Below are 27,996 nucleotides of genomic sequence, written 5' to 3'. Positions count from 1 at the left end.
AACCAGCAAAAAAACTCATCAGTTTGTCTTAGACTTTTTAATCCTGAAGATATAAAGTGGAGAGCTGATGATTGAGAATGTTCATGTAACACTATTAAATTAAATTGCTCCAGTGAAGAATAAATAGATGTAACCTCACATTTTTTTTCTCTAAACACACAAACAGACAAAAGTAAATTGAGAAAGGACCTCTTAAGAGCTTGGATATATTTTTTTAAATGATGCTGGCAAAAAAAACAAATAAAGAGCAAGTAGTAGCAGTGTGTTTAGTTAGGTTTTAAAATAAATCCTATACATTACGTTTCATCTTTTTCTGTGCAATGATTTGTCTAGAGCTGTATATAGTGTATGCTTTTTTCAACATAATATATATATATGTATTAATTTATAAACAAGATACTTAGGTAAGGTTTTAATAATCTATGTCTTATGCCTCCATAGCTACTAATAATTAAAATAATCCTTATAAGGTTTTACAAGATAATATAAATGACACAAAGGTCATATTTCTTATAGAGGCCTTAATATAATCTATTTAAATTTTGTATTAATCATATATTTTACTTTACATAATAAAATACTGTATACACAAGGCATTTTTTTCACAGCAGTTCACATTGGTTTCTAATACCCATGTCTCTCATGTATGGCTTTCGAAATCAATAATCTGGAAAGAAAGGAAAAAAAAATATACATAGCAGCTCATTTGTCGAGCAGTGTTTCCAGTGAGTGAACTAGTGCATTTAGAATAGCAGACATGGTGGCAGAGTGATGCATCAACGCATTCACACTTTGGTCGCTGGAGGAGCTTCCCGAAGCCGCCTCAGCAGCTTTCAGCAGACACACATAGTTCATGATGACCTCATCCACCTTGGCCACCAGCGCGCGGCGCTCGCTCTCGCCGCCCAGGCCCTCCGCCAGCGACATGCAGGCCTGTGCTAGGCAGCACAACGTGTGGAAGCTGTGCGTCAGCGTGAGCAGCAGCTCCTCTGGGGCGCTGTACTCTGCGGCCATCCGGCTGCAGGTGCTGTCCAGCACCTTGGCTTGCATGGAGAGCAGCTGGGAGTAAGTGTCCATTGCGGCCTCCTCGACCTGCTGCTGCTCGCGCCTCTCACATTGGCATAGCCGGCAGCCGACGCTGAACCGCAGCACAGCGGACATCTCTAAGGCATCCTTCCTGGCGACTGCAAACCCCGTGTGGAGGCTGTAGGTTTTCCCCTTCATGGAATTTACATGTGCTAGCCTCCCCTTAAGGCTGGTGTCAGTCACAGCCGTGACCACGCCCCCTCGCTCTGATTCATAGTCAGCCTTCTTCCCGAGTCTGACAGAGGACAGAGGACCAGAGGGCGTCTCCCTGTCTTCATCATCACCATCAGTGTTTGCCTTTCCCCGCAGGAAGCAGTGACTCAGAGGCCCGTGGCACCTCCATATACTTGAGTCCAGCCGTGGTGACGATGATCCCGGCAGAAGAAATGAGGCCCCTCTTAGGACCCTTCTCTCAGACGAGTGAGATGCAACTGAACCCTGGAAGAAGCCGCCGGTCAAGCCTTTGGCCGAGAATACCCTCTGCACTCCCGGGGACTCTTGAGACTGAATGTTCTGACTGTGACTCTTCCCTGCGAGTGTGGCTTTGGTCTTATCTAACAATGCCTCCAAGCTCCTGGAACTCAGCATCATGGTGCTCCAGCTCCTCCTGGGCAAGCGGACCTTGTGCTGCCTCCTCAAGCTGCCTGATGTAGGGTGGCGTGAAGATCCATCTGAGTGGGAAGCCAGGTCCTGTGGCTCGGGCCCCACTGTGGCCTGTGATGGCCCATTGGGCTCTGTGCTACTTCTGGATGAAGATGGTGACGTGATCGTGGTGGTGGTTCTGGTGTCTGTACAGACAGCTAAAGATGCCTCTTCTCCAAACTTCTTCAGCTGTGTGCAAGCTACACTAGGGGTAGTAGGAAAGCAAAGTCAGCTGTTAAGCATCTCCTTGACAACCGCCTATTCATTTGCAACAAACTGTGAAGTCTTTTTTTTTTAAGAGCAGTGTATTTTTCTTGCTAAGGTACACAGTTCTGTCATTTAATCAAGCAAAAAACTCCCTCCCAACAAGCTTAGACTTATGCTTTGGATGTCAGAACTGGCCTTTGCAGTGCACTGTGAGTGCTCTAAATAAATGATTGCACTTGAATAATGTTTTTACTTCCCCCACAAATAGCAGAACAGCACCTTTTCTTGCTCATATTCCCAAAACATGTATAGTATACTTCGATTTAGCTAAACTTGTATTCTATCCTACACCTGAAAGGTAAGATTTTATTTGTTTATTTGCTTTTTTTTTTTTTTTTAAGTTATTCATTGCAAAAAGGCCCAGAGAGAGACAGGGTGCATGTTTTTGGAACAATGGGTCCAGGGTGCAGTGACATTTTGTTCGGGATAACCGACCTTTTGACGAACGGGCTTCCGCCCCAGTGGAACATTTTGGGTCTGGGTTTTTAAAATGTTACTCATGTGAATTTTGGAAAGTCTCTTTGCCTACCAAAGCTGCTAGCATTAACCACTGCACAAATGTAAGGCAATAGATTAAGTTAGCAATTTAGTAAGATGACATAAAATAATAATGTACAAAATAAAATAAAATATAAAATGGTTCAGCGAAAGAATACTCATAAGAAATCCTAGCGTAACTGTCATAATTCATGCTTAAAATCGTTAAATTTGTCATTTACGTCATCAACTGAGGATGTGTTTAATGCAGCTTCCCTTTGTTGTTGGTCAATGGTTTTTGACATGAAAGTTCATGCCGTTGTGTGATTGTAAACCAGTAAACTTGCTGTTCTTGGTGTAAATAAAATGTTCCTGAACCTGAATCTGGTTCCGTACTTTTATAAACTACCTAAAAACGCTAAAAACCTTGGACAGGAAGGTGAGGGAGAACTCTCCTGTTTAGTTTTACCTGTGGTTTCTTTGATCTTGGCCATCCTGTGGCTGCCCTCCCGTGTGATCCCGAGCCCGGGTTCGGTACTGGTGGCTGCGTGGATCTTCCTCAGCAGGTTTGGATCCATGGGATGGCCAACCTTGCCCGGACCTGAGGGGCCATAAGCTCTCTCCTCTGCCGTTGCATAGCCCAGGCCCTTGAGTGAGGACTCTGTCAGCACATGCATATTGTCTGTGACACAAAGGGGAGAATCCATTGGGGTGACGCAGCTGCTGCTGCCGGTGCTGCAGCCGGCGTCTATGGAGGAGCACTGGGAGCTCTGCAGGGAATGGGCACCTTCGCTCTGTATGGATGACATGCGCTTGCCCATGTGGCACTCGTACGGGCGTGAGCTCTCGTGCTCAGACGAGGGGATCTTGGTCTGCTGTGGTGCGCCGTCCTGCAGGGCAACGTCGCCGTCTGTGGAAGCCGGTCCTTTGCACGGGGAGCGAAGTTGAGCATTCGAGTGTTGGCTCCTCTCGCCTGAGTCCTGTTTGTCTCCCTTGGTTGCGTGGGAGCCTTGCGACTCGTTCACACATTCCGCCGAGAGGCCGTCTGCCATCTTGTTCGCGGGAAGCCTCTGCTGCCATTTTTGCTGCCGGTCTTTCATGTGAGTTCGCCCCAGATCCAGTTGATTCATGTAGTAAGAATCTTGGACGGTGAAGGCGTTGTACCTGCCCACCAGATGGGGAGGCTCTTCTTTCCCCTCGCACGTATCCGCCTGTAGTCGGCTCTCTGGCCTCCCTCTCTGCCTGCTCATCAGCGAGCCCATGTGCATCTTGGTGAAGTACTCGCTGACTGATTTTATTTCCATGGTCTCCGGTTCCATCTCGCCGCCGTCCGAGTGAAACATCTGGGAGGAGGTGACTGCAGCCGGTTTGGCCTCCTCCTCCTGATGGTCCTGGTGCCTGAACTGCATTCCCACCAGCACGGTGCTGTTGGCCACGGGGGCCTCCGTCTTCTCCTCATTCACAGCGTGGTACCCCTCTGTCATGGCCAAATGCATCCTCAGGTGAGTGTCCGAGTGCCTCTGAGCGATCGTCAGCTCGGAGCTCTCCGTCATCTCTGAGGAATTTGTCTCGTTGCCAGAATCTGAGGATTCAGGGCTAAATGCACGTGATATTTCTACACCTGTGTACCACACAGAAACATATATTTCATTAACAACATGGAAAATATTGCACTTCAGGATTAAATGTAGTTTATGTTTATGGGGTAGCGGGGGCGACATGATTACTTTGGCTTAACGTCAAATAATTATCAACAACAAATTAAAAATGTGTCCACTAAAAAACTAAAATAAAGCAGCATCTCTTTAAAGGCCCAGTGTGTCAGATTTGGTTGCATACATTGTTCACAATGTGTATTTAGTACTTGAAGCAGATCCTGAGCGCCACTATTATTGAAAGATCTAAAAGGCTGGTTGGCCATTTTGTCAGATAATGAAAGTGTCACGTCTAAATATTTGCAACTAAATATTTGCTGCCCATTTTGGGGTTTTAATGCAAATGTAATTTAGATATAATTACATGAATTTTGTAGTTTAAACTGAAAAAGCAAAGTGTTCCATGTTCCATGAGTAAGTAGCTGTCTGCTATCAAGCAAATTGTTCATTTCAAGCAACAATAACATAACAACAACAGTGGGAGAGTGACAATACTCTGTGATAAACATAACTACCTATTTGATATTTCATTTCTCACACACTGGGCCTTTAAATTAGCAGAATACATAAAAACCTTTGGATTTTTTCCTTGGAGTGAAAACAAGACTGTATGCAGCGTGACATTGAGATAGCAAACATAAAATGACCCACAAATGAATGACCAAATGAATGAAAACGGTTGAGGTTTATGTGCAAAACGAATGAAGACATGCTCACACGAATGGAAAGATAGAACAAAATGGGCTTTATTGAAAAAAATGAAACAATCGGAGAATGGATGGCTGCAGCATGCACGGTGTTAGTGGATGAATGTTACAATAGTGAAAGGAGAACCTGTGCTACTCTCCGACTGTCCTGGACTCTGCTCCTCGGATGCAGCAAGCGCCTCTAGTGCCTGCAGGGTGGAAACCACCGCCTCGTTCAGAGGCTCCCCGTGGCCCTCGGCTCTGTGCGTGGGCACCGAATCAATGAGCGACACCGGAATGTCGTTGCAGGCCCCTTGGACCCGGGTGGCGGCCCCTTGCTGGTGCTCCTCCTCGTCAGAACTGTCCCTGAATCCGGGAGGTGGGGCGGCGATGGCCAGGTTCAGCGAGTGCAGCAGCACGTCGTTGTCCTCCTCGTCGTTGCCCTCCGGCGGTGGCGGGAGGGAGGTCAAGTCGATGATGTCATCGCTGGACCCCGACAGGGAGAGCAAAGTGGGCTTGTCGATGTCCGTCATCACCATGTCCTCTTCGCAGCTGATCTCGTCCTCGTCCTCGGCGTCGTCCGTTGTTTCTGCGTAGCAGATGTCGTGCAGCAGCGGCTCCTCGATGCATTCTCCGGGGCCGAAGATCTTGGTGGTGTACTGGTAGCCATCGCCGTCCTCCATGCTATCCATCATCTTAAAGTCCTCTTCAAGACGCCTGTACATGGGGCTGTGATTGTCTAGAATCTCGGGGCCCTCGTCCATCAGCCTCTGGTAGCCCAGGTTCTGGGGGTTTACACTGTCTAAAGGTGGATCTCCGAATATGAAGGAGACCTTTGCACCCCTAGCAGAGTCCTGGGGTTTGGGTCTGGGGATGTTGATGTAGGTTTGAGGGTAAGGTATCCTGCAGCACTCTACTCTCTCTGCCATGTATGTTGTGTGCGGCGGCTGGTGGATGTCCGTCACGTAGACCGGCTGGCTCTCGGGGTACACACACTCCTGGTCGGAGTAGTCTTGGCTCGACCTCTGGTTGTTCCTATCCTCGCACCCCTTATTTGGCGTGCTGTATGTGCACTCAATGGCCTGGTAGTTCTGCTTTGGTCTCTCCACGTGGCCTGCAAAGGGGAAGCAAAAATTTCTCAGGTCTGTTTAAAATAAACATCGTCTGTTCAAAAGAAAAAACGTTGTGTCACCCGCCTCGTGAACAGAGTGTTGACATACTCGCTTCCACATTGTCTGCATTTTTGGCCATGTTGAAGATGGAGCGCCGGGAGTCCACCAGCAGTCTGTAGTAGCCGGCTGTCAAGCAGGCCAGATTCATGGCGTCAACAGACTCCATTAAGAGAGTGATTGGCTGCAAAAAGAGACAGATAAGGAGACAACAATGAGCACACACTTAATATGACTGAATGCTGGTAGTGGAAAATCTAAAGAAAGTATGAGACACCACATGATTATTTTTGATGTTTCACTTCATGAAAGCAGAAGATCTATATTTAACCTTAACGTCCAGGACGTGCAGTTCCACTCTGACCCTGTTGTCGTCTTCTGTGTACATCTCAATGCGGTTGACATGACTGAAATCGGCCAGAAGGGCCACGAGGTTTGTCTTGGTGTTGATTACATGGCTTATACCGTATTTGGGCCCCACCAACAGCGTCACCTCCGTGTGCTTCTCGCCTTGCTGCAAAAGGGAAGACAGAGTCAGCACATGCACATCCCACGTCACTTTCTGTATTGCTGTATGTAACCGGGTAAAGAAAAAAAAAAAAAAACAGTGTCACTCACAACCAGTGTGGATTTAAACACGCGTCCTCCATACAGCCTCAAGTCGCTGAGATACTTCAGATAATGGACCTTCGCCTGCAAGGCAGTCAACTGGAATGGAGACGAAACAAGAGATGGAAGATAAGATATGGCTGGAAATAATTCCAGAGAGCTAATTACAGTTGAGTGCAATATTCTACTTTAAAAGGGTGCAACATTATCCATTAAAGAACCCAGCCAGCTCAATTATTTTGACACCCAACACCCTACTAGGTGGTAGTCAAGAGGTGATGAGTCACTGCAGAGAGAAAAATAGAGGAAGTGTCCAAAGAAGAGCTCTACCTTTTTGCCAGGCGGCACCAGGTTTTGGTTGGTTTTGAGGATGTGCGTGAGCGCCTTTTTGATGTTCTTCTCTTTCATGCTTGACAGCACAGCAGGAGGCAGGAACAACGCTAGGCCCCACTCCTTCCTGCAGGCGCACAATTCACAGTGATTAAAGGCTGCATATTATACTCAATTTTAGACCATTGGACTCCTGTCGAGCAGCCTCAGACAATTAATTGAGCAAAAAGAACACAGCACATTTAGCCTGTTTGGAGCCCTCTGCAAAACACAACAGGGTATCTATTAGCTTCCGGCTAACACGGATGTTTTGTTTATTTGGAAGGAGGTAAAAAAAAAAAAAAAAGGTGGAGGGTGGAGCCTACACCTGGCTGGGGGTGTTGTCACTAACATGTTAGTATGTGATACGGCTGCTTTTCAATATCCTATGTGACGTCACAAGGGGGCTGATTTCAGAAGCGTCACACCTTATTAGGTGTGTGTACACCTAAGGGCTCAGTAGGTTTATCGTGTTAGGTTATCGGTTTAGGGTCAGGACTGGAGTTTGGATTAGAGTTGCTCTGCTTTATAAAAAAGGAAGAGAAGTAGAGAATGGATGGATTTTTCTCCAGCTACGGTGATACATTATTGTTAGAAAGCACTGTTAAAGTGAACGTTGCAGGCTGTCAGACTTTCAAAGAGGTTCACTCAATCACAAGGGTATTGGCGTCTCACTCGGTGCATCAAAAATCACCGACCAACTAGCATGCGTCACATTAGAATAAAACATGACAAAAATTATTACCTTTTCCACATAAAAGCATCTTTTGCAAGTGGAATTATTCATAAGACACTTACAAAATGACTTCCAGCGCACAATGTGAAGCGCAATCCACTTACTCAATATACTTGAGTGAAACTTTCTGGGACTGCTTGGTATTGATGGTTAGAATGTACATTTGGAGAGCCGCCAGATGAAGCGCAGTGTCGTATTTCAGCTCTGACCCGAATCTCTCCAGTACCACATCGTTACAGCTCTAGAGGAGGCAGAGAGGGAGAGGACAGAATGCTGTTAGTCTTTTTATCTTAACCATGAAATGCAAGACAAAAAGATGCCCACAGCAAAACTCTTAATTATGCTATTTTGGTCGAGCAGCAACAGTCACCTGAACGTAGAGGTATTCAAAGGCTACTGCGTCTCTCCGGAGCAGCTCCACGGGATCCCTCGGTACAAAGGTGATGCGGAAAAAGCACTTCATCTTGTGCGACCCTGGCCTCTGTGTCACCTGCGGCACAAGATGCGGCATAATAAGTCCATTAGTCAAGTGTTGTCACCAGTGTTCACACATTCAAGGCTTGTTTCTTTAATGTGAACATTTCAGATCCTATTACCTGAAGTCAGGCTATCTGTCATTACTGGTTTAAAAAAGGACAACAGAAAAACTGAGACTAAAAGATCAACTCCACCCTTCCAGCCAACGAATGAGTAGTTGCAGGTGGGGCGCAGAAAATGTTGGAGGTAGAATGAAAATTTACTTTCTTTAACTATCCCAACAAGTAGATCTGTACCTGCTGTGCAAAGCCAATACTTTTATTAGTCAAATTCAATTGTACTTTATTGCCATATCTTTGACTCGACTGCTAATAATCATCATCAATGCAACAACGATGGCTCCTCTTAGCGTTCTGCCCAGCAGCTTCTGCCAAATCGGAATCGCGTTAAAACCGTTCCACATTAATGCAAATTTAAAATGTTCATAAGTCTAGGCCATTAATATTCACAAGGCCGCAAGATTGGTCTTAAAGCTCGACCTTGAATTAAAAATCTGTGCAAAGACCAAAAAAATGTGTCATAATCTTTGTTTTATGCTTTGAAATACGATGACTCCTTTAACGGCGACTGCGATCTTTGCCCTCCAGTGATTGAAATCTAATCGGCTAAATGCCTGCGACGAATGCAGATCTTTCATCAAGGGTTTCCGGGGGGACGAGATTCTTGAGGAAGATCAATTGCTTGATAAAACACTGCAGATTTTCTCACAGCTGCTCCTTTGACATTTGTGTTTTTCCGCGTTCGCTTGTCACACTGAGCTCAAACCGCAGCAGGAAGTCCATCATGAACTTTGCCTTCAAGTTGAAGTTGGCGCTCATTATTCAGTCGGCTCTCGCTCGCTCCGTCTCCTCACCGGCACTCAAGAGATGTGTCTCACCTGAGTTAACATCTCCTGTTCGTGCAGGAGCATGAGCTTGCTCGCGGATCCCTCAGATCTCTGCTCCAGCATGAGGGAGAAGTGTTCGATGCTCTTAATGGACAGCTTCTCTTGCAGGGTCAAGATCACATCCTTAAACACAGACCGTTGGGTGAGGGGGGAGGGGACACTGTTAATGTCCTGTGGAGATTGCGAAGGCACGGCAGCTGTGCCAGTAAATAATTTCCACAATTAAAAATGCAAAGGAACTGTGATGTGCTGCGATGAGCACCAGCTCAAAAGAAAAAAGGAAAGAAAAAAAAGAAAAAACAAACATATATATATATATATATATATATATACATATAGGATATGAGCAAAAATTGTGACCGCACTTCATAACGTACATCCCTGAGTAACATCCAATATTTAAAGCAGTCAAGATTATGCAAGCGCATCTGAGAGCAAGGCAATGTTCTTTCCTGCACCCACCTTAATGGATGTGTTGCTGTCGAATTTAAATGATTTAGTCTGCCCGTTCTCCAGGTACACTTTCAGAACATTTGGCATGAACAGCAGCGAGTTATCCTTCACCGTTTCCTGGGGAGGGAGTCAAAATCATTCGGTCATCAAATTCTGTAGTTGTTTTTTCTTTCAGCAGCTCACTTCGATGAATAAAAGTTGGGTTCAATATTCAGAATGTAGACTAAAAGGTGATCTGAAGACCTTTTTTTTTTTTTAAATGGCTTTAGAAACCATACTGAAGGTGTACGTACATACTGTGTATCATTTTCTTCCTAGGGTCAAAATATACACTTCAGTTGTCATTATAAAGGTGCAGTGAGTAAAATTCCAAGTAATCTGCTCATACGAAATGCACTCAAAATAGTCAATAAGTGCTGTGAATTTGGCTAATTTGGCTTGGAAACTTATATAAAGAGCAGCTCCAACAGTGAGGAGGCGGCCGTATTGTAACACAAAGTGACACAAGATGTGCAATCAAGTGGGGCCAAACAGACTCAAATGAAAAATTATTTTGCAATATACTGATTCTTGCGTAATTTGGCAGTGAGCCCAAGCGCACTTGGCCTTTAAGGCTGCTATTGGTAAAATACTAGCTGAAGCTGTTAGTTGAACTCTATACTCATGCTTTCCTCATATGAAAAATGTGATTTCTAAAACTGTGAGCTATCTCATTTATTTTAACCTTGATGCCATTTTATTTTTTTTTTAGCTCGCCGTGTTAGCTTTAATAGAAAAGAAAAGTGAAGTGCGGCAATGCATCCTTCCTCATTATCGCACTCTGCACCCGTTTTCGCTCAGTGGATGCGGCTCCCTCCTCACTTTGTTGTTGCTCAGTAAAAACGGCTCCCTCACTGAGTCACGGCAACAAATCAGGGAAGCTCTGCGTGTGAGCGTTCCCCTTTTCGCTGTCAATCAGCTGCACAAGGCTCTGATGTTCTCCTTTTCATCCGCGCGACGCTGCCGCCATGAAAAGAACTAAAAAGTGCAGGTGGAATTCTCACGCGCATCCCCATTTTACACCGGGTGGTTTCTAATATTTTTCCAGGCTCCTTGCTGCAGTGGTCCCCTGCTCAGAGTCCTCGTGTGTGAAGAGTGAATCACGGTGTGCAATATGACTTACGGGGACCTGGCCGTTGATGATGACCTCCTCAGCAAAGCGGACTTTAACAGGATTAGTCTTTAATTTGGCCTTTTTGGCTGCGCTGATGAATGCGGATTTGGGTGACTTTGGGAAGGAAAGGAAAAAAAAACACAAAGCAGAAAATTAAAGGACAATCACTTAGTCTTCGGATGAGTCATGCTTTTTTTTTTTTTTTTTTTTTTTTTTAAACTGCTCACAGTTCAAGGACGTGACCACTCTGGAAAACATGACACCCATTACTTCTCTACTCAGCGCTGATGCAATTAAAGGGGGCTCAATGTGAGGGCGCTAGTGGGAGGACACCCCTAATGGTGGCACGGCTTCAAGGCTGTAGTGAAGCCACTGGCTACAGGGAGCAATTACAGGGTGGGTTAAGGGTTGACTGCTCCTCTGAAAATTGTCAAATATTACAGTTTGGTCTGTGCTTTCGACCTTTCCCCCCCTTCCAATTAGACTAATGTAGTGTTTTGTGAAGCTGGCGTGCCGAGCCAGAAAGAGAAAAATAAATGAAAATATGAATCAGAAGCAGAAGTGGCTTTAGAATCTGAGTTTCATGTCTGTGTTTAAATGAACTTTAATATCCCAGATGTGAATGGCTTCCGTTTGTTTGTGCATGAAAACACAAAGTCTCCCGACTTTTAGAGTCACAATGTTGCTGGCTTGAGAACTCTGAGGAAAAAAAAAAATCGGAACGCTCTATCACGTAAATGCCTTTTATACCCAGGGTATTGACAACTGCTGACAACCTGCACAGAGACGTAACAGCAAAATAAACATCTCAGCCACAACAGGAGACGTCCGTCTTTAACAGCTGCGGCAAACTTAATTATGTCTTGTTGTGGTTGTGGAAGATGTCAACATTAAAATTTGAGACAAGAGAAAACATTCAAGTGCTGATTCAATTAAATCTCTGCCAAGTAAATGACAGGTTGCTGCTTTCCCAACACGTGCTGTTGAAGCAGGTCAACAACATCACAACCTGGAAAAATCACAAGGACCAAACAGTGATGTAAAAAAAAACGAAAATAAGATGGAGCCATCCAAAACCGATATGCTAACTCTGTTCGTCACGTACGATCAAAAGTCAACGAGTTAATAAGTGGGAAAACTGATGTCCATCCACGTAAACACAATCACTCCAGATAACGTGGAAGAAACTGGTAGACTAAACCTACATGTTTTCGTAACGCAGCCTGTTAACACAGCCATTTGCCAAGTCTCTACTGACTCATTATGCGAGTACGTATATTCTCACGGAACACCGTGTGCTCATGGCCATCTGGTGCCTTGTTCCTGGCTGCGTATTCTGGAATGGCCATCTGAGGTCATGTGATGAAGAAGAAGTAGGAGAAGAAGGAGAAGAAGAAGACGCGGAAAGATGGCAGCCATCGCTTTGAGTCAGCGGGTTTTTCTAATACTTGGCCAGGGCGACGGTGGCGGAGCCAGCGCAAGCATATGGTGTGATTAAGAACTCGCCTACCAAATAATCAGCATCTTGTAACACACAGGCAGACCTACAGAGAAGGTCGTTGCTCGAAGGTTGGAGGGACTCACCGGGTACGGCTGCACCACCGTTAGCAGGATGGACTCCTTGCAGCTCCTGTAAGACAAGGAAATGAATTAGGTCCCATGCCGTGCCCGCGTTCACAACTGTTATATCAAGCATGTGGTTAGCTATGTAAGCGGTGGCAGAGACTCCCTGCAAACAATATCTTTTAGCCCTCCGTTTACAGCCTCCTGCAAAAAGAAATGCTCAGTTTCGGCTTCCCGCTAAAAAATATGGAGCTCTTTTGAACCTATGGTGTTTTTGAGATGAAAATAGAGCACAAGCCACCAGCCAGTTGGGTGGGTAACCCCTTTGTGACATCATGAGGGGACAATCCCCTGAACTTACTGAAAAGTACAAGAAGTGAAGGATGGAGGTCATTGACAGCTAAATGTTGCCTTACAAGTCTGGGAGAGGAGATTTTGAGCCATACGAGACATTCAGCTCATTTCAATGAATTTTTTATCATCATTCTACATTTTAAGTTGTTGTTAACAGTTTTGCTGAAGGATGCTGGTCTGTCCGGCAGTTCCGGCTCACTTCCTGGTGCCAAGCTTCACTGCAGAGCCCTCAGAGTTTACTCAAGGCCAAGCGGGAACTGCGAGGAGAGCTGCACTTTTCGCCTCGCGAAAGTGCTGTGTTTACCAGAGCGCCGCGCAGGTCGCACGAGGACTGGAACACCCACCGCCAGCCATGCGGCAGTGTCATGGATATTAATTTAATGAGACGCGTGAAGAAACAGCAGCTGACTGAGCAGGCCGAAAGTCAAATAGACTGGTTGACAATCGGAGAAGTATACCTTTCATCATAAGAAAGAGCAACCACAATTTTAACGGAGGACCTCTATGAGTCGTGATGGTTCAAATGAATTCTTGTGGTACAGCTTTGTGGCCTGAGCATTTTAAAGCAGCAGACGAGGCTTTTTTACAGAGGAAGAAAAGCTTTTAGGTCGCGCTAAACCGGTTTAAACGTCCCCAAATGAATGGAGCAGTGTGGGCTATTATTTATCTATTGCGTCATAAGTGATCATCATTTGTGTAATTACTCTCAGTGGCTGAGTCACCATAAGCTGAGCCCTGGACACAGTTATTCATCGAAATGCGACTAATTGCATTCTGGTGATCACAAACCTGCTGCCTGTGTGAGTTGGAGCTGAGGCGTGAAAAGGTTCCAGACTGCTCGTGTTTGAACAGTTGTCTTTGTCTCCTGATTGTTCAGCATGTTCGGAATTCTCCGCGCACGTATTTCAAGCTATTAGATTCGATCCAGTAACTTCTGTGTGAATTCAGTAAAAAAGTTGGTCCGCTACATTTGACAGTAAAACGTTCTTCATACTCGGGCTAGCTTTTACCGATGATCCGATCCCATTTTAATTTTTTTTTTTAATTTTTTTAAATTTACTTTGCACAACGCAGTGAGACGGTGAAACCATCAATCACCGCAAAGCAATCATCGCTGTTCACGCTAGGTAAATGCAGCATTAGCGTGTAGCCGTACCTGACGAGGTCAATCACCCTCTCCCTCTGCGCCGAGCTCACTGGCTCCTCGTTAATCATGATGATCTCGTCCCCTGGGATCAGCTTGCCTTCGGACGGACCCCCTGCCAGCACACAGAACAAATGAAGGGAAGTGGCAAAACGCTAGCGCTCGGCTGGTGCCAATTTTCTTAACAATTTCTGCCTCCCGTGTTGGCGTGTGAGAACTCTCGTTTGCTGAATGCGATTGGAGTCAGAAGACGTAATAGCAGGTTTTCCGACGTCCCTCCTGGATTTTTAAGCAACGCTATGTTCTTCCATTTTAAAAAGACAAATTCTTAAATCTTTTTTTGTGATTTGTTGATTTTCAACAGGAGGAATGGTACGTCTGCCGCTGACACAGCGCCTCCTACTGGCCTGGTGAATGACTGCAAAACACTGACATCCAGGAACCCTCATCCAGGAATTCTGGAACATTACCTGTCCCCTTTTGACAAACACATCTATCTGCTCCTGCAGCAGGCTGCTGCTCAGTTTCAAGGTAACAAAAAACGGTTTTAAAAAAGTAGCAAATCTGCACCGTGCCGCTTGGGTTCGTTGTTGGTGCTGGCGCCGGGGTCCGCTTACCTGGTGTGACTGAGCGGACCACCACGGGTTTTTCACTGCCTGCCACGAATCCGAAGCCAAGCACAGGGTCCCGTCTCATCTCCACCTTCCTGGGCGCTGGTGGCACAAACTTGTCCCCTTCCAGGCGGACCTCCTCCAGGGAGCTGCTCTGGGACACGTGACTGCAAGAAAGAGGAGAAAAATAAAACAGAGAAAACATGTTATTATTTTTCCCACTTTTCACATCAAGTTGGGAAGGAAAAGGGACAACAAAACTTCTGAGCACTTTCTGATTCTCAGTATCAGTTTGATATGCAAAGTCAGGGCACAAGATGAAAAATTCAGGACTAGTTGGGCAAAGGAGGACTCACAAAAGTTTATATTTAAAAACAAAAATTGTCCAGTTTTATGTGATTATTACTTGATTATTTTGCATTGATTTAACCCTGACTTATTAAGGCTCTTTGACTTTTAGAAACGAACAAAAACATCTTATTAAAAACTAGCTGCCAGCTCCACTGCAAACGCAGGTGAAGCAAGAGCAGAGCCCGAATCCCCCCCACCCCCATTGAATCAAAGGTCCACGAATGTCAGGGGAAGCAGAAAGCTGCAAATTGCGGAGGAATAAACGAGCTCCATCCAAATCCTCAAAATGGTTTTCTAGAACGGAGCCGATTTCCAGATGCAGTTTGGAGAGAGAAGGGCTGCGAAAATAGAACGTGTGGGCGATGGGAACCAGGCTCCAGTGTTTGTGCTCCGGCAGCAGCACAGCGATGGTCCGCGTTCGCGCCGTCAGGCTTCGTCCTCGCTGGCAAAAGAAGCAGGAACGATGAGGAGTGTTGCGCTGTCAGAAAGAACTGACAGACTGACAGACTGACTGACTGAGTCAGTCTGAGGCTGACTGATGGCCTCCTCGACCTGAGCAAACCTAAGACGCTGCAGTTTGAACCTCGTTTCTCTGATGGATGCATTCCCCCCCCCCCCATCAGGTGTGCAGAAACTGTACGTGGGTTTTCCACTATCTGATCACTGCGAGCATTCACACTCTTCCTCCCCTCTTCCTCCTCTCTGGCTGCAAAGACAGCAGCAGAAGCAGCTGAAGCTGAAGCACCGTATGGTGCCAACAATGTTGGTTCATTAAAGCTGTGGGCAGACAGTGTGTAATTCGCAGTTATCCTTGACACGTGTAGTATTCACGACTAAGTACTTACAGTTAGTCTTTCACAGCGAAAAAAAATACACAAAGAACAATCCCTGTCCAAATATTATGAAAACAAAAAAACAAAAAGCAAAAACAAGAGCAACAGAATGTTCAAAGCGAAGCAACTGTCAGCTGATTTATATATTTTTTTTTCAGTGCTGTCAGAATTCGACAAATCTTACCGCAGGCTGCGAACCAATTTCTATTTTTTGTATTTTTCAAAACAAAAATGTCAGGGAATGTGATCTTTGGATCCACCGTCAGGTTGAAAATGTGTGCAACAGATGATTGAAAACAACTGTAGGTGGAAAGGCTGTGTGTGCCAGTTTATTTTTCATAGTATTATCATTTCACGTTTGTGCTCTTAACCGAAGTGGGAGGCAGAAAGCAGCGTCTCATCGCCACACTCGCTCTCAGTCTTCAGAGGAATTTATCGAATGCACAAGTCGCCGGGAACAGTTTCAGGAGGAGAGCACGGGACGAATCCTCAACAGCTTGTAAATCTGAGCCTTTATCAGCTGGTGATGTCAGCACACAGCCAGCAAAAACAGATTCCCCCGACTTTAAAAATTAACACCCTAATCTGTGTACTGCGCAGACTTTACACCGAATGAAACACGGAAGCTCGGAATGAAGCGTGTTATCGTCGTGGCCGTTTGGCGGCAGACAGGAACACTTTGAAGCTAAAACGAGACAAAAAAAAAAACGAACTGCTTTATGTTCCCGTTTCCATCTGCAGCTCAGCGTACAAATGTTTTGTGTAGAGAAGAAACTTCTGCTGCATTCTGGTTCAATTTACATAAATTTGACTGTTACCACACCAACAAGAACCTCGTGCCTCCTCTCTCATTTTGTCTCCATGCTTAGCGTGTAAAAATAGAAGGAGGTGTGTCACGTGATCAGCCTTTTCTAAAAGGAATAATTGGGAGTTTGTGATTCAGAGAAAAAATTGCGCATCCTTGCGTGGAGCCAAACCTCCTGCAGCAGATGCAGTGCAAAGTTTGACCTGCAGGGGTTTCCATGCTCGTTCTTTTTGTGGTAATTAAGAAAACGCCCCAACGTTTATGCTCCACTGCTTTAATATAAACATTAGCACACACACTGATAAAAATGTGAACTAGGTGCTGAGCGGAGTTTGTCATACATGTGTAGTTAAACTCGTGTCTTCCGTTGAGCTGGTTAGCTTCAAGATGGCGTAAAAAAGATAATTGGTGCTTCCTCCCTGTGTTCTGTGTGCAACTTCAAGGCCCAGTGGGAAACATCGAAGACCTCAGGCTAAGGTAGCATATTGCAAATGGTGTTGCTTAGAATTCCTCCTTCTGATGCTGCACTGCATCACACATCTTTAATACACCATGTCAGGGTAAAACAACAAACCGTCTGCAGATTTACAACCTGGGCTTTATCTAACTGAAAACATAGAGTGGATATTTTCTACTCCTTTTTATGCAAACACATCCCTTAAAATGTTACACGCTGGCCCTTTAAGTTGACACCATCGGGCTTTTTTCTCAAACATTATGACTTTGCACGGATAATTCTGATTTCATAGAAATGATATCCGGTGCTTTACCGGCCATCTAAGAAGGCAAACGTTTTGCAAACATCATTTTAAACTTAATGATCGAAAAGGAAAAAAATCTGCGTTGGGATTTGGGATCCTCTGCAGTGCGAACCAGCATGACGGAAACGCAATGAAAACTGGTGTGCAGCCTCAAGCTATGAAATCAAATACAAAGCCTGAGTGGCGCTGGGAGTATCTGTTTACACAGGGGCCTCATTGTAATGCAACAAGTGAATGTTTTCGAAATAATTAGCCAATTAATTCCATCCAAGTGCTACGCTGCACAATCAAAGCGCACCCCACAATATTAATTTTAATGGCTTGAACGGTTGAGTTTCAGTGTCAGTTTAAGTAACCGCGAGTGACACTGATGACAATTGATAATATTGACAGCAGGAGTCGCAGCTCAGCGTGCTCATTTGAGATTTATGATTCGTTTTACCTTTCCTCGCCTCCAAAATCAAAACCATATGGACCTGGGCACCGAGGAGGAGTGCCGACTCCCCTTCCTGCAAGGCCACCTGCTAAATATGGCCGTATTCCCATTGTGCAGACAGCCATGCGTCTAATGGGGCCCTAATCACACTCATTAGCTGCTAGTGCGGCTCCTCCGCCCAGCGGACAGCCGCCTCAGCGTTGCACGCTGAGCTGCGGCAGGGCAAACAATAAGCCAGCAGAGAAGAGAAACGCTGGCGTGACGACTTGTGCTCTGCTCCGAGGCTGTTGTCACTGCTCATAACACCGGCAGTGGACAACGTGGCGGAAGCTCGTTACCAAAAGCAACGTCCTGTAACTCTCGTTCCCAACGGCTGCGCTGACATGTTTTGCGGTTTGTAGGCCCTGATTCTTCATATTTGCAGCCCATGGAAGACAAATGATATGAAAAAATATATTTTTCATCCCTGGTGTCATTCTTTTCTTGTTTACTCATATTTAAAGGGGCACGCCACTCAAAATTTCACATGAATATTTTAGTTAATAATTCATTCGATGTCTAACATATTGTACAGTTCAAATCCTCATTGACATTTTACCGCATCCTCTACACACTTGGATGTCATTGCATAATGACATCACATTCTTGATGTTTGTTTCTTTTTGGGGGGGCAGGGGGTGTTTTTACTCGTTAGGGTCCTTTGCCACAATACAAAAAAATACAAAATATCACCAGAGCCTCCATTGGTGTGTTGCAGATTGGTAACATTTCCATGAAATGAGTGAACTATCCCTTTAACAGAGTCACTCCAAGTCCTGCGGGGACCTGCGTTAACTCTGTCTTCTGCCGTCCGGCCACTTAACAAGAGGTCCCTGGCGAACCCGCTCACCCCTTCCCACGGAGCCCCAGTCGATGAGCTCCGTCCCCGCGCGACGCACTCCCCCGGGTAAACACGCGGCGTCCGCGCTCCAAAAAAATCCGGTGAGTCACGTGGTAAATATTAAATTGCCCTCTGCTTTATTCATGCGCCGCTGTCACGCAGGCGAAACATGTGTCCCCTTGTGAGAGACAGCGACAATTCGGCAGCGTCTGCGCCCCGCGGTCCTGACAAGCTTTGAAGGCCGCGCGCGGACAATCGCCGACAAAAGGCACTTTTGATTATTCATGAGTCGTCCCTCAAATTCAGCCCGAGTCGGACCTGAGGCAGATCGCGGGGACGCTTTTCCGCGCTCCGTCGGCCAAGGCGCGCTCCGCAGCCAGGCACTTTCGCCGCTCCTCACTCCTTATATAACTCCTCTGACATCACGCTGCTCATGCCGTAACCCGTGTGTGACAAGCGCTCTCTGTCTGAGAGAAAACAACAACAGCAACACAAAAACAAACAGCCCCGCGGATCTATTTTCGATTTCCTCTCGAAAAGACTGCCGAGGTCGTGCGCTCAGCGCCGCCTCCTGCGACGTTGCGCGCCAAACAAGTGGCGCAGGATGTGTCGTGCGAAAGCTGTCCGAACAGACCCTGCATGCAGCGAAACAAACCCCGAGCACTTGTGTGCAAAACGTGCATGCGGGCGGAAAGACGTGGAGCGGAGCCGAGAGAGAGTTTCTTTTTTATTTAATTTTTTTTTTACCTGCCTGCTGTAGATCGCCCCGAGTGCCAGTTACGCAGGATCGATTACAAGTGCACCACCGAACCCCGGCATCCTCTGCTGAGGGGACGCGTGTCCACTCAGATCGGGGCAAAGTCTCCCGCGCAGGTGGAGGTCTTCTTCTTCTTCTTCTCCTCCGTCGTCATCGTCACCGTCGTCATCTGCGGCGTGCATACGCTCTTCCAAAGCCCTCGACTCGCCTCTTTTTTTGTTGCGTTCGGGGAGAGACGGCACGCGGAGTGTTGTGGGTGTGCAAGTGAGCGAGGGAGAGTGTGAGCGAGAAGAGGAGGGAGAGGAGGAGGAGGAGGAGGAGGAGGCAGAGTGAGCAGCGGCAGTAGCGAGCCGACGGAGGAGAGGGAGAGCATCAGCAGTCTGAACACACAGATGGAGTCAGTGTGTGGAGGCAAGTGACGTCGGCGGGAATAATCAACGCCTGGTTTTGAAAAAAGAATCTGAAACATCTGGGAAGGCGAGGAGACCCCACACACACACACACATACACACACACACACCCTTCAACACCCGGACGGCACTTACTCGATGTAGCAGTCCCGCCCCTCTCTATTGGCCATGTCCCATCCATTGGGGGGTCCCTGCGATGCTCCCCAGGTCCCCGAAGGGGGCGGCCAGCCTGAGGATTTGGTCCTGTGGCTGCAGAGGAAGAAGGAGACGGAGAGCCTTGTGAACTTCCTCTCCTGGTAAATACATTTTTGAGAGAAGCGCTCTTAGGGCGATAACACCTGCGGTATCAGACTCAGGCGAAACACAATTCATCTTATCTCTCGAGCGTAATAGAAAGTCATAATGGGAATAAATGAGTCACGGGGAGATAGGAGGCGACTCGAGCCCAGAACGGTTCCGGCGCGATAAACACTGTTCCGTAGTCGCAGTTCAGCCAGAGAATACAAATCAAATTAATTACGTAAGCTTGACAAACACGGCCAGAGTTGTCATGCCTCACTCTTGTGCCTTGAGAGCCATGAAATTGGTTTTATTTCTAGATGTCAGCATGTTCTTTTAGCGGAGGAGCCCGGAGGAATATTCCTCGCACGACAGCGGCGACTCCATTTGCATAATGCCGAGATTTGATCGAGTTTATCAGCAGATGCAACCGGCTATGACCATCTTTTCATGAGACAATTAACTGGAGGGTTATTGTGTGAGAAGACGGTGGCTGTCTAAATTCCTCTTTTTAACTGATTTCATGATTTAGAGTTGAAGTAATAAAAAGTTACAAAAGAAAGCCAAGCAACCAGAGCGAAAGAGTTCTCATTCTAATGGTCTAAATGTTTTTATCTGCCCTTTTTTTTTTTTGTCTCCACCCTCTCCACCTTCATCTCAGCCTCCGCGTCGCTGCACGATGGTGATCCTGTGAAGGCGGTGGCACTAAGTTATGTCACTTCAAAGGCTTCTCTGCTGTGGAACAGGGCTCTGTACATTCATTATTTAAAGCTCCTCTTTCTTCCCCCTCTCTAAATGTTTTGCCTGCTACTGTACGGAGGGTAACAAAGTGTGCGCGGTGCGTTTGCATCACTGTGTCTTTCGGCGTGGGCGTTGCCTGTTAACATGCCAGTCTCCCCGGTGCCCAAAACTCATCGGGCCATGAATAAAATATCACCTATACTTAAGATGTGAGCTACGATGCCAGTGCCAGCACTTGGCAACAGATGAATAGCCTTCTGACGGCAGCTACTACTACAGATTCATTACATGGTAATTAATACAAAGTTTTGGTGTAGTAGAATAGGCCTATATCTGACATCCTTCTGGTGAAGAGCCCATTGAAAGCGGTCGGATATTTCGATTGGATGAACTGTCACGTTCAAGCGGACCAATCTTTTTTTTTTACTGCCATTTCAGCCGGGTGGCCACAGATTGAAGCTTGATATTACTGTGGGCAGCTGCGTTAGTCACGCGTCACCGCACTGTGTCTATCCTCAGAGCACAGAGGAGTTCGATAAACCGTTGCCACACTCAGTCATGTGTAAAAAGCTAAAACTTGAAGTGTGCTGAAATGAAGCCTTCCATTCTTTCATTGGAGACTCTTTAGCAGCAGCTAAGCAAAAGTCATCCCCAGTTCTCCTCTACTCATTCTTGACAGCTTCTGCCTCTCAGCCACTTTCAGTTGCTTCTCAGGAAGCTTATTGGTTATGTAATACATGAAATATTAAAACTAATTGACACGCGCTTCATGCCTGAGGTCGGCACGATGGACACGTGCGATTTTAGACAATGTGTAACAGCAGATAGTGTGACTTATTTCCCAATACAGCGGTTGTGTTTGGGGAATAGCGGCGCTTCCACACTGATATGGATTTATCTGACCAGTGGTACATTAGCTGGAGGCAGGCTTCCATGGTGTATATTTAGAACACATTTCCTGGCGCTCCTGTGATATGTGTAGACATATCTGGATACTGTCTGGAGCCATGTGCACCTCAATGACAAATCCTAGCTGTGCCTTTTGTAAATGAAGACACCAATAATACCAAACGTTGTTCCAAAGGCACCGAACACAACTTCAAAGGAGTCACAGCGGCAATGATCTTTTTTTAACAAGGCAATAGTTTTGCAGGGTTGCCGCTTCTGTTGGCATTTTTCCCGAAGGTCTGCGCTACGATGACACATATTGTACTCACAGTTTCCGGGGCTCTGCCTTCAAAGTGCGGTCCATAATTGGCAGACCGCTCAAGAAAATCCATTTTCTGTCTCTCGCTCACAAAATTCCCCACAAGTCATAGGTGCCGCGATCTTTGATTCCTTTGTTTGTTTTCGCGCCAGAGTTGCGCTATTTTATTGAGTCGAAGCCCTCGCTGTTCACACAGAGGCCAGGACGCTTCAGCGGCCGGTGGACGGTGTAACCGATCCTCCTCCGTCAGCATTAATAAATGATGCCTCGCGCAGTCACATCGCGCTAAGTAATCGAGCGCCAAGTGGGCAAGAAGTTCTGCACAATTCATGAATAGGCTACCCAAGAGTCAGAGGGAAGGACGTTTGCAGCAAGTGCTTGGAAAGGAACACATGTTGTAAGAGCATCACACGTCCTGTTATTACAAAAGGTGCATTATGGGTTGGTACAGTTAGAGTGCGGGAAATTTCCATACTCCAAAATGCTCAACAATGGGGCTTTCAATCCAAAACAAAACTCACAATTTATCAGTAAAGTTTGCTTTATCGTGCATCTTCTCTTTGTGTCTTTGCAAGATAAATATGACAGCATAAAAAAAACACGTTTATTCTCAGCAAGTTTGTCGGTGTGATTGTGCCATCTAGGTGATGGGCAAAGATCACTTTTCACTCCCTCATAAAACATGTATGAATGATGTGACCCTTACTTTATCACAGCTGCTCACTTTCACCGTCCCGCATCTATCTGTGAGCGCAGAATCATTGTGCGCTGTGCAGAAGGCTAAGATCCCACGAATGTAAGAAGGAAACGATGCATTATGGACAAGACACAGTCCAAGAGCGCCTTCCAACACAAACACTCAAGTTAGTCTAAATAATTTACGCCAATCTCACAGAAGGGTTATATAAAAATCACTCTCTGGTGCCAAATGTCTGCCATTATGCATAAAACAGTTCACTAAAAAAAAATTGCAGTCATTTAATCACCCCAAATTAGATTAACAGTTCGCCCACCTTGGACTTCACATTCTATATACGCTTGTTGGCGAGGGACCAACCTGCACTGCCCTATAACTCTTTGCCCTAAATGAATGGGGTAATGCCGCCTATCCACCTCGATTTGTCTTATCAAATGGCATCATTAACTAAACTGTCTTTGGAAAGGAATCGCTTGATCCTTTCATTTAAATTCCTATTGATCTAAACCCCACTGGTCACTTCAAAGCACAATTGTGGCCTCGTCTGTCCACAAAAGCTGGCTTTCGAGTACAGTTGAACTCGGAAGATTATTCATCTGGTGACTATCCATTATCTGCACAGTATGGGGCCGAACCTCATCCGTGTGGTTGCAGAGAGACTAGAGTGGCCTTCCAACAGACCAGATCTCAAACCCACTGGGCACTTGTGGGATCAGCTCAGACGCGCTGTACGTGCAACAGTATTGGCCAACGTGCTCCAAATCCGCAGTTGATTAATGGGACGCCATCCCACCGTTGCGGGGGAAGTGCCAGGATGTTGTGAACGTCATTGACGCCTTGTGCTAAGGCGTCAATGACCCTTATAACTGACGTCAACTCTGTTAGTGGACAGATCCTGCAAATAGTAGCGCCCGTACATGCTGGAGAATTTCCTGAATGGTTTGCCAGTGGCACGCTTTTTTTGGGACCTCGCCCACTTCTCACTTGTGATGTTGATCCAACGAATACATTATCCTTAAAAATGGTTGCAAAAGGAAATAAACAAGATTTGCCTCTGTGGATAAGTATGCAACAGCAATTAACCAATCATGGCAACACGTGATACATTTTTGAGCCAATTCACGCTAACATGCAGGTTGGAATCGTTATCTTCGGGTGCGATTCCTCATCTTTTAGCAACTCCTTGTGAAACTCCTGGCAAAACTATCAAACAGGAACTAATGAACATGTGTTTGTGTGTGTGTGTGTGTGTGTGTGTGTGTGTGTGTGTGTGTGTGTGTGTGTGTGTGTGTGCACCGTGAATGTGTTAGCATTTCTTGCATTGCTCATTCAGAGCAAAACACATATAATGATATTATTTATACACATGCTTCTTGCACAAGGCATTAACAGAGAAATACGACAAACCAACCAGCATATAAATCTATCTGTCGTTACATTTAATATCCCCCGGGGACGCAGAGTAAATGACAAAGAGCACGCAGCGAGGAGGCAGCAGGGTTGTTTGCTCAACGCTCCAGAATTAAACAGAGTCACTTACGCAGAGAGAAAACGCTAATGTGATTCTGTTTGGATATGAAATCTACAGAGACAGATGAGATGACCATCTCGTTGGAGCAGTCCCAGGGACTGGAGCAGGGAGGCCGATCAGACAGAGAGGAACCTTCCTGATTGAAGGCCCTTTCTTCTTCTGTCTTGCCAACCCTGTCTTGAAAGAGACAACAGTCACTCTGCTCCCAAGTCCCACACTCCTGCCTCTCTGTACAAATAAATGCGGTGCACTTGTTAGCTGCAGTGATTTTTAACGCTTTTGCTGTTTACCTGCAGTGCCGGGTTGCACTTCCAGGAAGTGATGGCGGCTTTTAAACCATCCCTGCGTATTTGTTTTCTTCCACTGCTTTTTAACAGTGGATTGCACATAGTCGTCAAACTATGGACGACAGATAATTGCAAGTTCAGGGTGAAACTGTGACAGTACACTAGCTAGCAAGTGGATGATAACATTAGCTTGCACGTTAATGCCATTGCACCTTTTTTCTCCTTGTGCCCAGTATTTTCTTTGTTGATTCCAAGATGTATCAAGTAGTGCTTCACAGAATTTAAAATATGCAAGTATGAGATGTGACCATGAAGACATAATTGCAGGAATCCAAGCTGACTCTCTTAAGTATGTCTTTGTATATATAGTCAATTAAAGTTGACTAGGTTTGAGCGCTATGTAGTCATGTTGACCATTTTCTTCATCATTATTTACATTTATTTTGGCCAGTGACTCTCATGTGAGAGCAAGTGCGGCTGATCCACCCGGCGATTCTGGCTGAATATTGTATTTCTGTGTTTGTCTTTGGAAGCTCTGATATTGTTGCCATGGGAGACCACTCTCCTCAGCAGCTCTCTGGTGCCTCTGTGTATGCAAGGTTTTTTTTCTTTTTTTATTCTCCGTTTTCCTGAGTGAGTTAATCTCTCAGTGCAAATAAAATAGCATTTGGGAAACAGGCAACCCACCACTATCCTGCTGCTATTTGACACAAAATTTTAACTTTGTGTTAACCCGAGGCCCGCTACAGTTCCCTGTGTAAACGATGAACTTCCCCCATAGCCAACTACTTGGACTGCTCTGCCCCTCACTGAGCCACTTACTGCTTTTGTGCTCTCCAAAGGACACAGCAAACAAATGAGACGTCCATCAGCCAGCTGGCTCCCATTTCGGAGCCTGGAGCAATTTTTAAACGGCTACGAATGTCAGATCTTTTGTGTTACACCAATGAATATTTAGGCTAATCAATTTGTGTCCAGACCAGTGATTTCCTGTTTAAAAAGTAGATGAAAAAAACCCCAAAGGAGAACCATGATGAGATTAAAATGCACACACACTCACACACACATACACACACACGCGCAGAGGAGTCAAGTCACGCAGTCTTGCTAAATTAGCTTCAAATGCACATCCCCATATTCTTCATGTGTAGGAAGAATCTCACCAACGCCATCACGACAGGCAAAGCCACTCACCCATTTTAATGAATTTATGTCTGTTATATAAGACGGGATAAAAATAGTTGCAATATACAATAACAAATCTGCATGTCTTTTAAAATGTGCGCACGACTCTTTCTCAGCCGCAACCCCGCAGAGTCAAAAACCGCCTGGGTGATTGAGCGACAACCGACGACAGCTTCCCGCATTTAGTTCATGCTCATTATCCCCGCAGTGCCCTTTGCTGACGGACCACTTATAACAGGCAGGGAGTGTATCAAAAGTGCAAAAAGGCGCTGCCGGCCGAGTCAAGTCAAACTTCTCCATTCGAGAGTGTAAACAAAGCCGCTTAAAGTACTTCAGTCGAGCAGGCGGCGAAACCCCGACAGCAGCAAAGGCGGCACTCGGATCAAACGCACGGCAGCATCTGAGGGAAGTAGGTAGGGTGGGGGGGGCAAACTCTTGGCTTTCATCACAGGGGGGGAGAAGTCAAACGTGCGAGGGCGTTCCGAGGGGGGAGGTTTCGGTTCCGTTAGATCTGCCTCTGTAATAACTGCTTTGTGGCTGCGGATCAAGAGGAACAACAGCGACAGAAGAAAAAGAACAGATGAAACAAAAAGGGGGGTAAGTCGTTATCAGTGATAAGCGCTGCTGCGCGGCAGTGATTCACAGTGTCAGGATGCGTCAACAGCGACGGCCCGTGGGGGAGCTGCATCATCTGCGCCGCAAAGCCGAGCCACACGAACCGGCACGTGAAGGGTGGCTGATGTAAAATCCTTGTAACTGCCCTTCGGTAGCAACTTTAAAGAGTGAAGCTGCGACCTGCATGAAAAGAATCAAAGCAGAATGCCGAGCTGGGCTGAGCCCCTTTGCCCCAGTCCTCCCCGACGCCTCGCCTCAAAACATTAGTTTTCCAAACTGTCATTTTTTCATTAGAAGAAGAAAAACAAAATGCCATTGCAGTCTGTTGATGACTCATAAGCGGCGAGAGGAGCCGGCGTTCGACCGACACACACGGGTCCCTGATTTAGTGTTTCGCCTTTTTATGAGCGGCCGTCTTTTGCCGCCAGTGGTCTGGAGGGTTTCTAATGGAGCCAAATCCCCGAGGAGGATTAACGTCTGCTGGGGCAGATCAACTCAATCCGGCAGCCGAGCCGCGGCTGCACAAGGTGAGGCGTCAGCCCGGCTGGCCGGCGGACTGACGGAATCATGGCAACTGTCGCCTCGTTTTTATATTTCAATCTGACATATAAATCATATTAGTCACTCCTGCCATAAAGAGGCTACCCCAGACAATTTGTGCCCATGGCTGTCACCTCCACTGGGATTTATTGCATTTTATCAAGGGGGAAAAAAAACAAACAACCTTTCTTTCAGAACTATTGAGTTACTTTGATTTAAAAAGAAAGATTTTGCCTGCTCTGCAAAATGTTGATGATTTTACTTCCAACGCTCGTGTCACAGGTTTTGTTCGCTTGACCAATGACACATGGCAACAAAGAAAATCAATCAATAAACAACATTTCATAGCAACAATTAAACACATGGGTCCAACTGTTAACAGACGGGCCGTTGGCCAAAGTTCCCGTCTGAGTCACCTCTGTCATCTCCCAAATCACAGGAAGCATAAAGAAGCAGGATTAATGCAACATTTATGAACTCAGACCCCGACGGACGAGGCTGACGAGCCGCATCTGCTCCTCGCGTCCGCCGCTGCCGTCCACCTCGCTCGCCTCATTCATCTTGCATCACACATGACTGCACAAGTTGCCGTCATGGGCGGCCAATAACTCGGCATATTTAATTGCTCCGGGCTGCACATGTGACTCCAGCCGCTCCCCGCTGCCAGGGAGCCGTTAGCGGACGCGCAATATGCTTCCCTCATGGCGAACCGACCCTGGCCACGTAGGCACGTAGGGAACGAGGCGAACATGCAGCAGCGGCGGCGGCAGCAGCAGCGCTGGCAACAGCAGCAGCTCCCGAAGCCCTGGACTCACCCCGGCAGCTTAGGCATCTTCACAAAGCTGAACACATCCATGTGTGCTGCAGACTGCAGTCAAGGGCTGCGAAAATTAACATCCACTTCACTCCGGCTCCATCGCCGCCCCCTCTCACCCCCACCACCACCACGCTGTCTTCTTTGGGCTTCACTGGAAATAAATAATTTAGGACTCCCCCACCCCTCCAAAAAAAAGGGAAAAAAAGTGGAGCTTCCACAAGTCAGGTGGCGAGATTAGTCCTGTTGTCTGGGCTTCTGCATGGATGAGTGATTGCTGTGTGCTCGCCTCGGCAGCGCAAATCCAAAGCCCACGGAAAAGGATCTGGCAGGGCGAGCCTCCCCCCGCCACCACCACCACCTCCACCACCACCCCGGTTACATCCTTCAAAGCATGCCTCTGTTGGCGGCGCTAAGCCACCTTCATTTAATTTCCATCGCGGTGGAATGATGTGCGAGAGCCGCGCAGT

At 46.4% G+C, this 27,996-nt stretch overlaps 1 protein-coding gene across 3 annotated transcripts; it reads right to left on the bottom strand.

Moving 5' to 3' along the window:
- Nucleotides 1–130: 130 nt before the first annotated feature.
- LOC142897784 (FERM and PDZ domain-containing protein 4-like) lies at nucleotides 131–27,948 on the bottom strand. 3 transcript variants are annotated; one of them, XM_076040360.1, is made up of 17 exons: nucleotides 27,528–27,948; nucleotides 19,766–19,879; nucleotides 14,404–14,564; nucleotides 13,799–13,901; nucleotides 12,310–12,355; nucleotides 10,735–10,839; nucleotides 9,582–9,689; nucleotides 9,111–9,242; nucleotides 8,067–8,186; nucleotides 7,801–7,937; nucleotides 6,922–7,048; nucleotides 6,601–6,690; nucleotides 6,314–6,496; nucleotides 6,034–6,166; nucleotides 4,962–5,927; nucleotides 2,942–4,093; nucleotides 131–1,928 (listed from the first exon to the last, which is right to left on the bottom strand). In XM_076040360.1, the coding sequence occupies exons 1-17, from the start codon at nucleotides 27,566–27,568 to the stop codon at nucleotides 703–705; spliced, it is 4,944 nt and encodes a 1,647-aa protein (XP_075896475.1). In that variant the 5' UTR covers nucleotides 27,569–27,948; the 3' UTR covers nucleotides 131–702. The 3 variants fall into 3 exon arrangements, with proteins under 3 accessions (XP_075896475.1, XP_075896476.1, XP_075896477.1); XM_076040362.1 differs by having other exon boundaries at nucleotides 1,795–1,933; nucleotides 27,528–27,945; XM_076040361.1 differs by lacking the exons at nucleotides 19,766–19,879; nucleotides 27,528–27,948 and adding an exon at nucleotides 19,211–19,495.
- Nucleotides 27,949–27,996: the final 48 nt, after the last annotated feature.

This window comes from Nelusetta ayraudi, unplaced genomic scaffold (assembly GCF_046127955.1).
Source record: "Nelusetta ayraudi isolate G7.1 ecotype Tasmania unplaced genomic scaffold, CSIRO-AGI_Nayr_v1 ptg000060l, whole genome shotgun sequence".
Taxonomy (NCBI): Eukaryota; Metazoa; Chordata; class Actinopteri; order Tetraodontiformes; family Monacanthidae; genus Nelusetta; species Nelusetta ayraudi.
Note: the sequence above shows the minus strand (reverse complement) of the source record. Positions and strands in the feature narration are given on the sequence as shown.

What these genes read in the sequence shown, in the direction of transcription:
- LOC142897784 (XM_076040360.1), bottom strand. Translation starts at nt 27,568, where the DNA reads ATGGATGTGTTCAGCTTTGTGAAGATGCCTAAGCTGCCGGG. An exon ending in GGGCGGGACTGCTACATCGA is followed by an intron (nt 14,565 to 19,765) that starts GTAAGTGCCGTC and finishes TCTTTCTTGCAG; the next exon opens with TCACGTGTCCCAGAGCAGCT. An exon ending in GGTCCGCTCAGTCACACCAG is followed by an intron (nt 13,902 to 14,403) that starts GTAAGCGGACCC and finishes GTGTGCTGGCAG; the next exon opens with GGGGTCCGTCCGAAGGCAAG.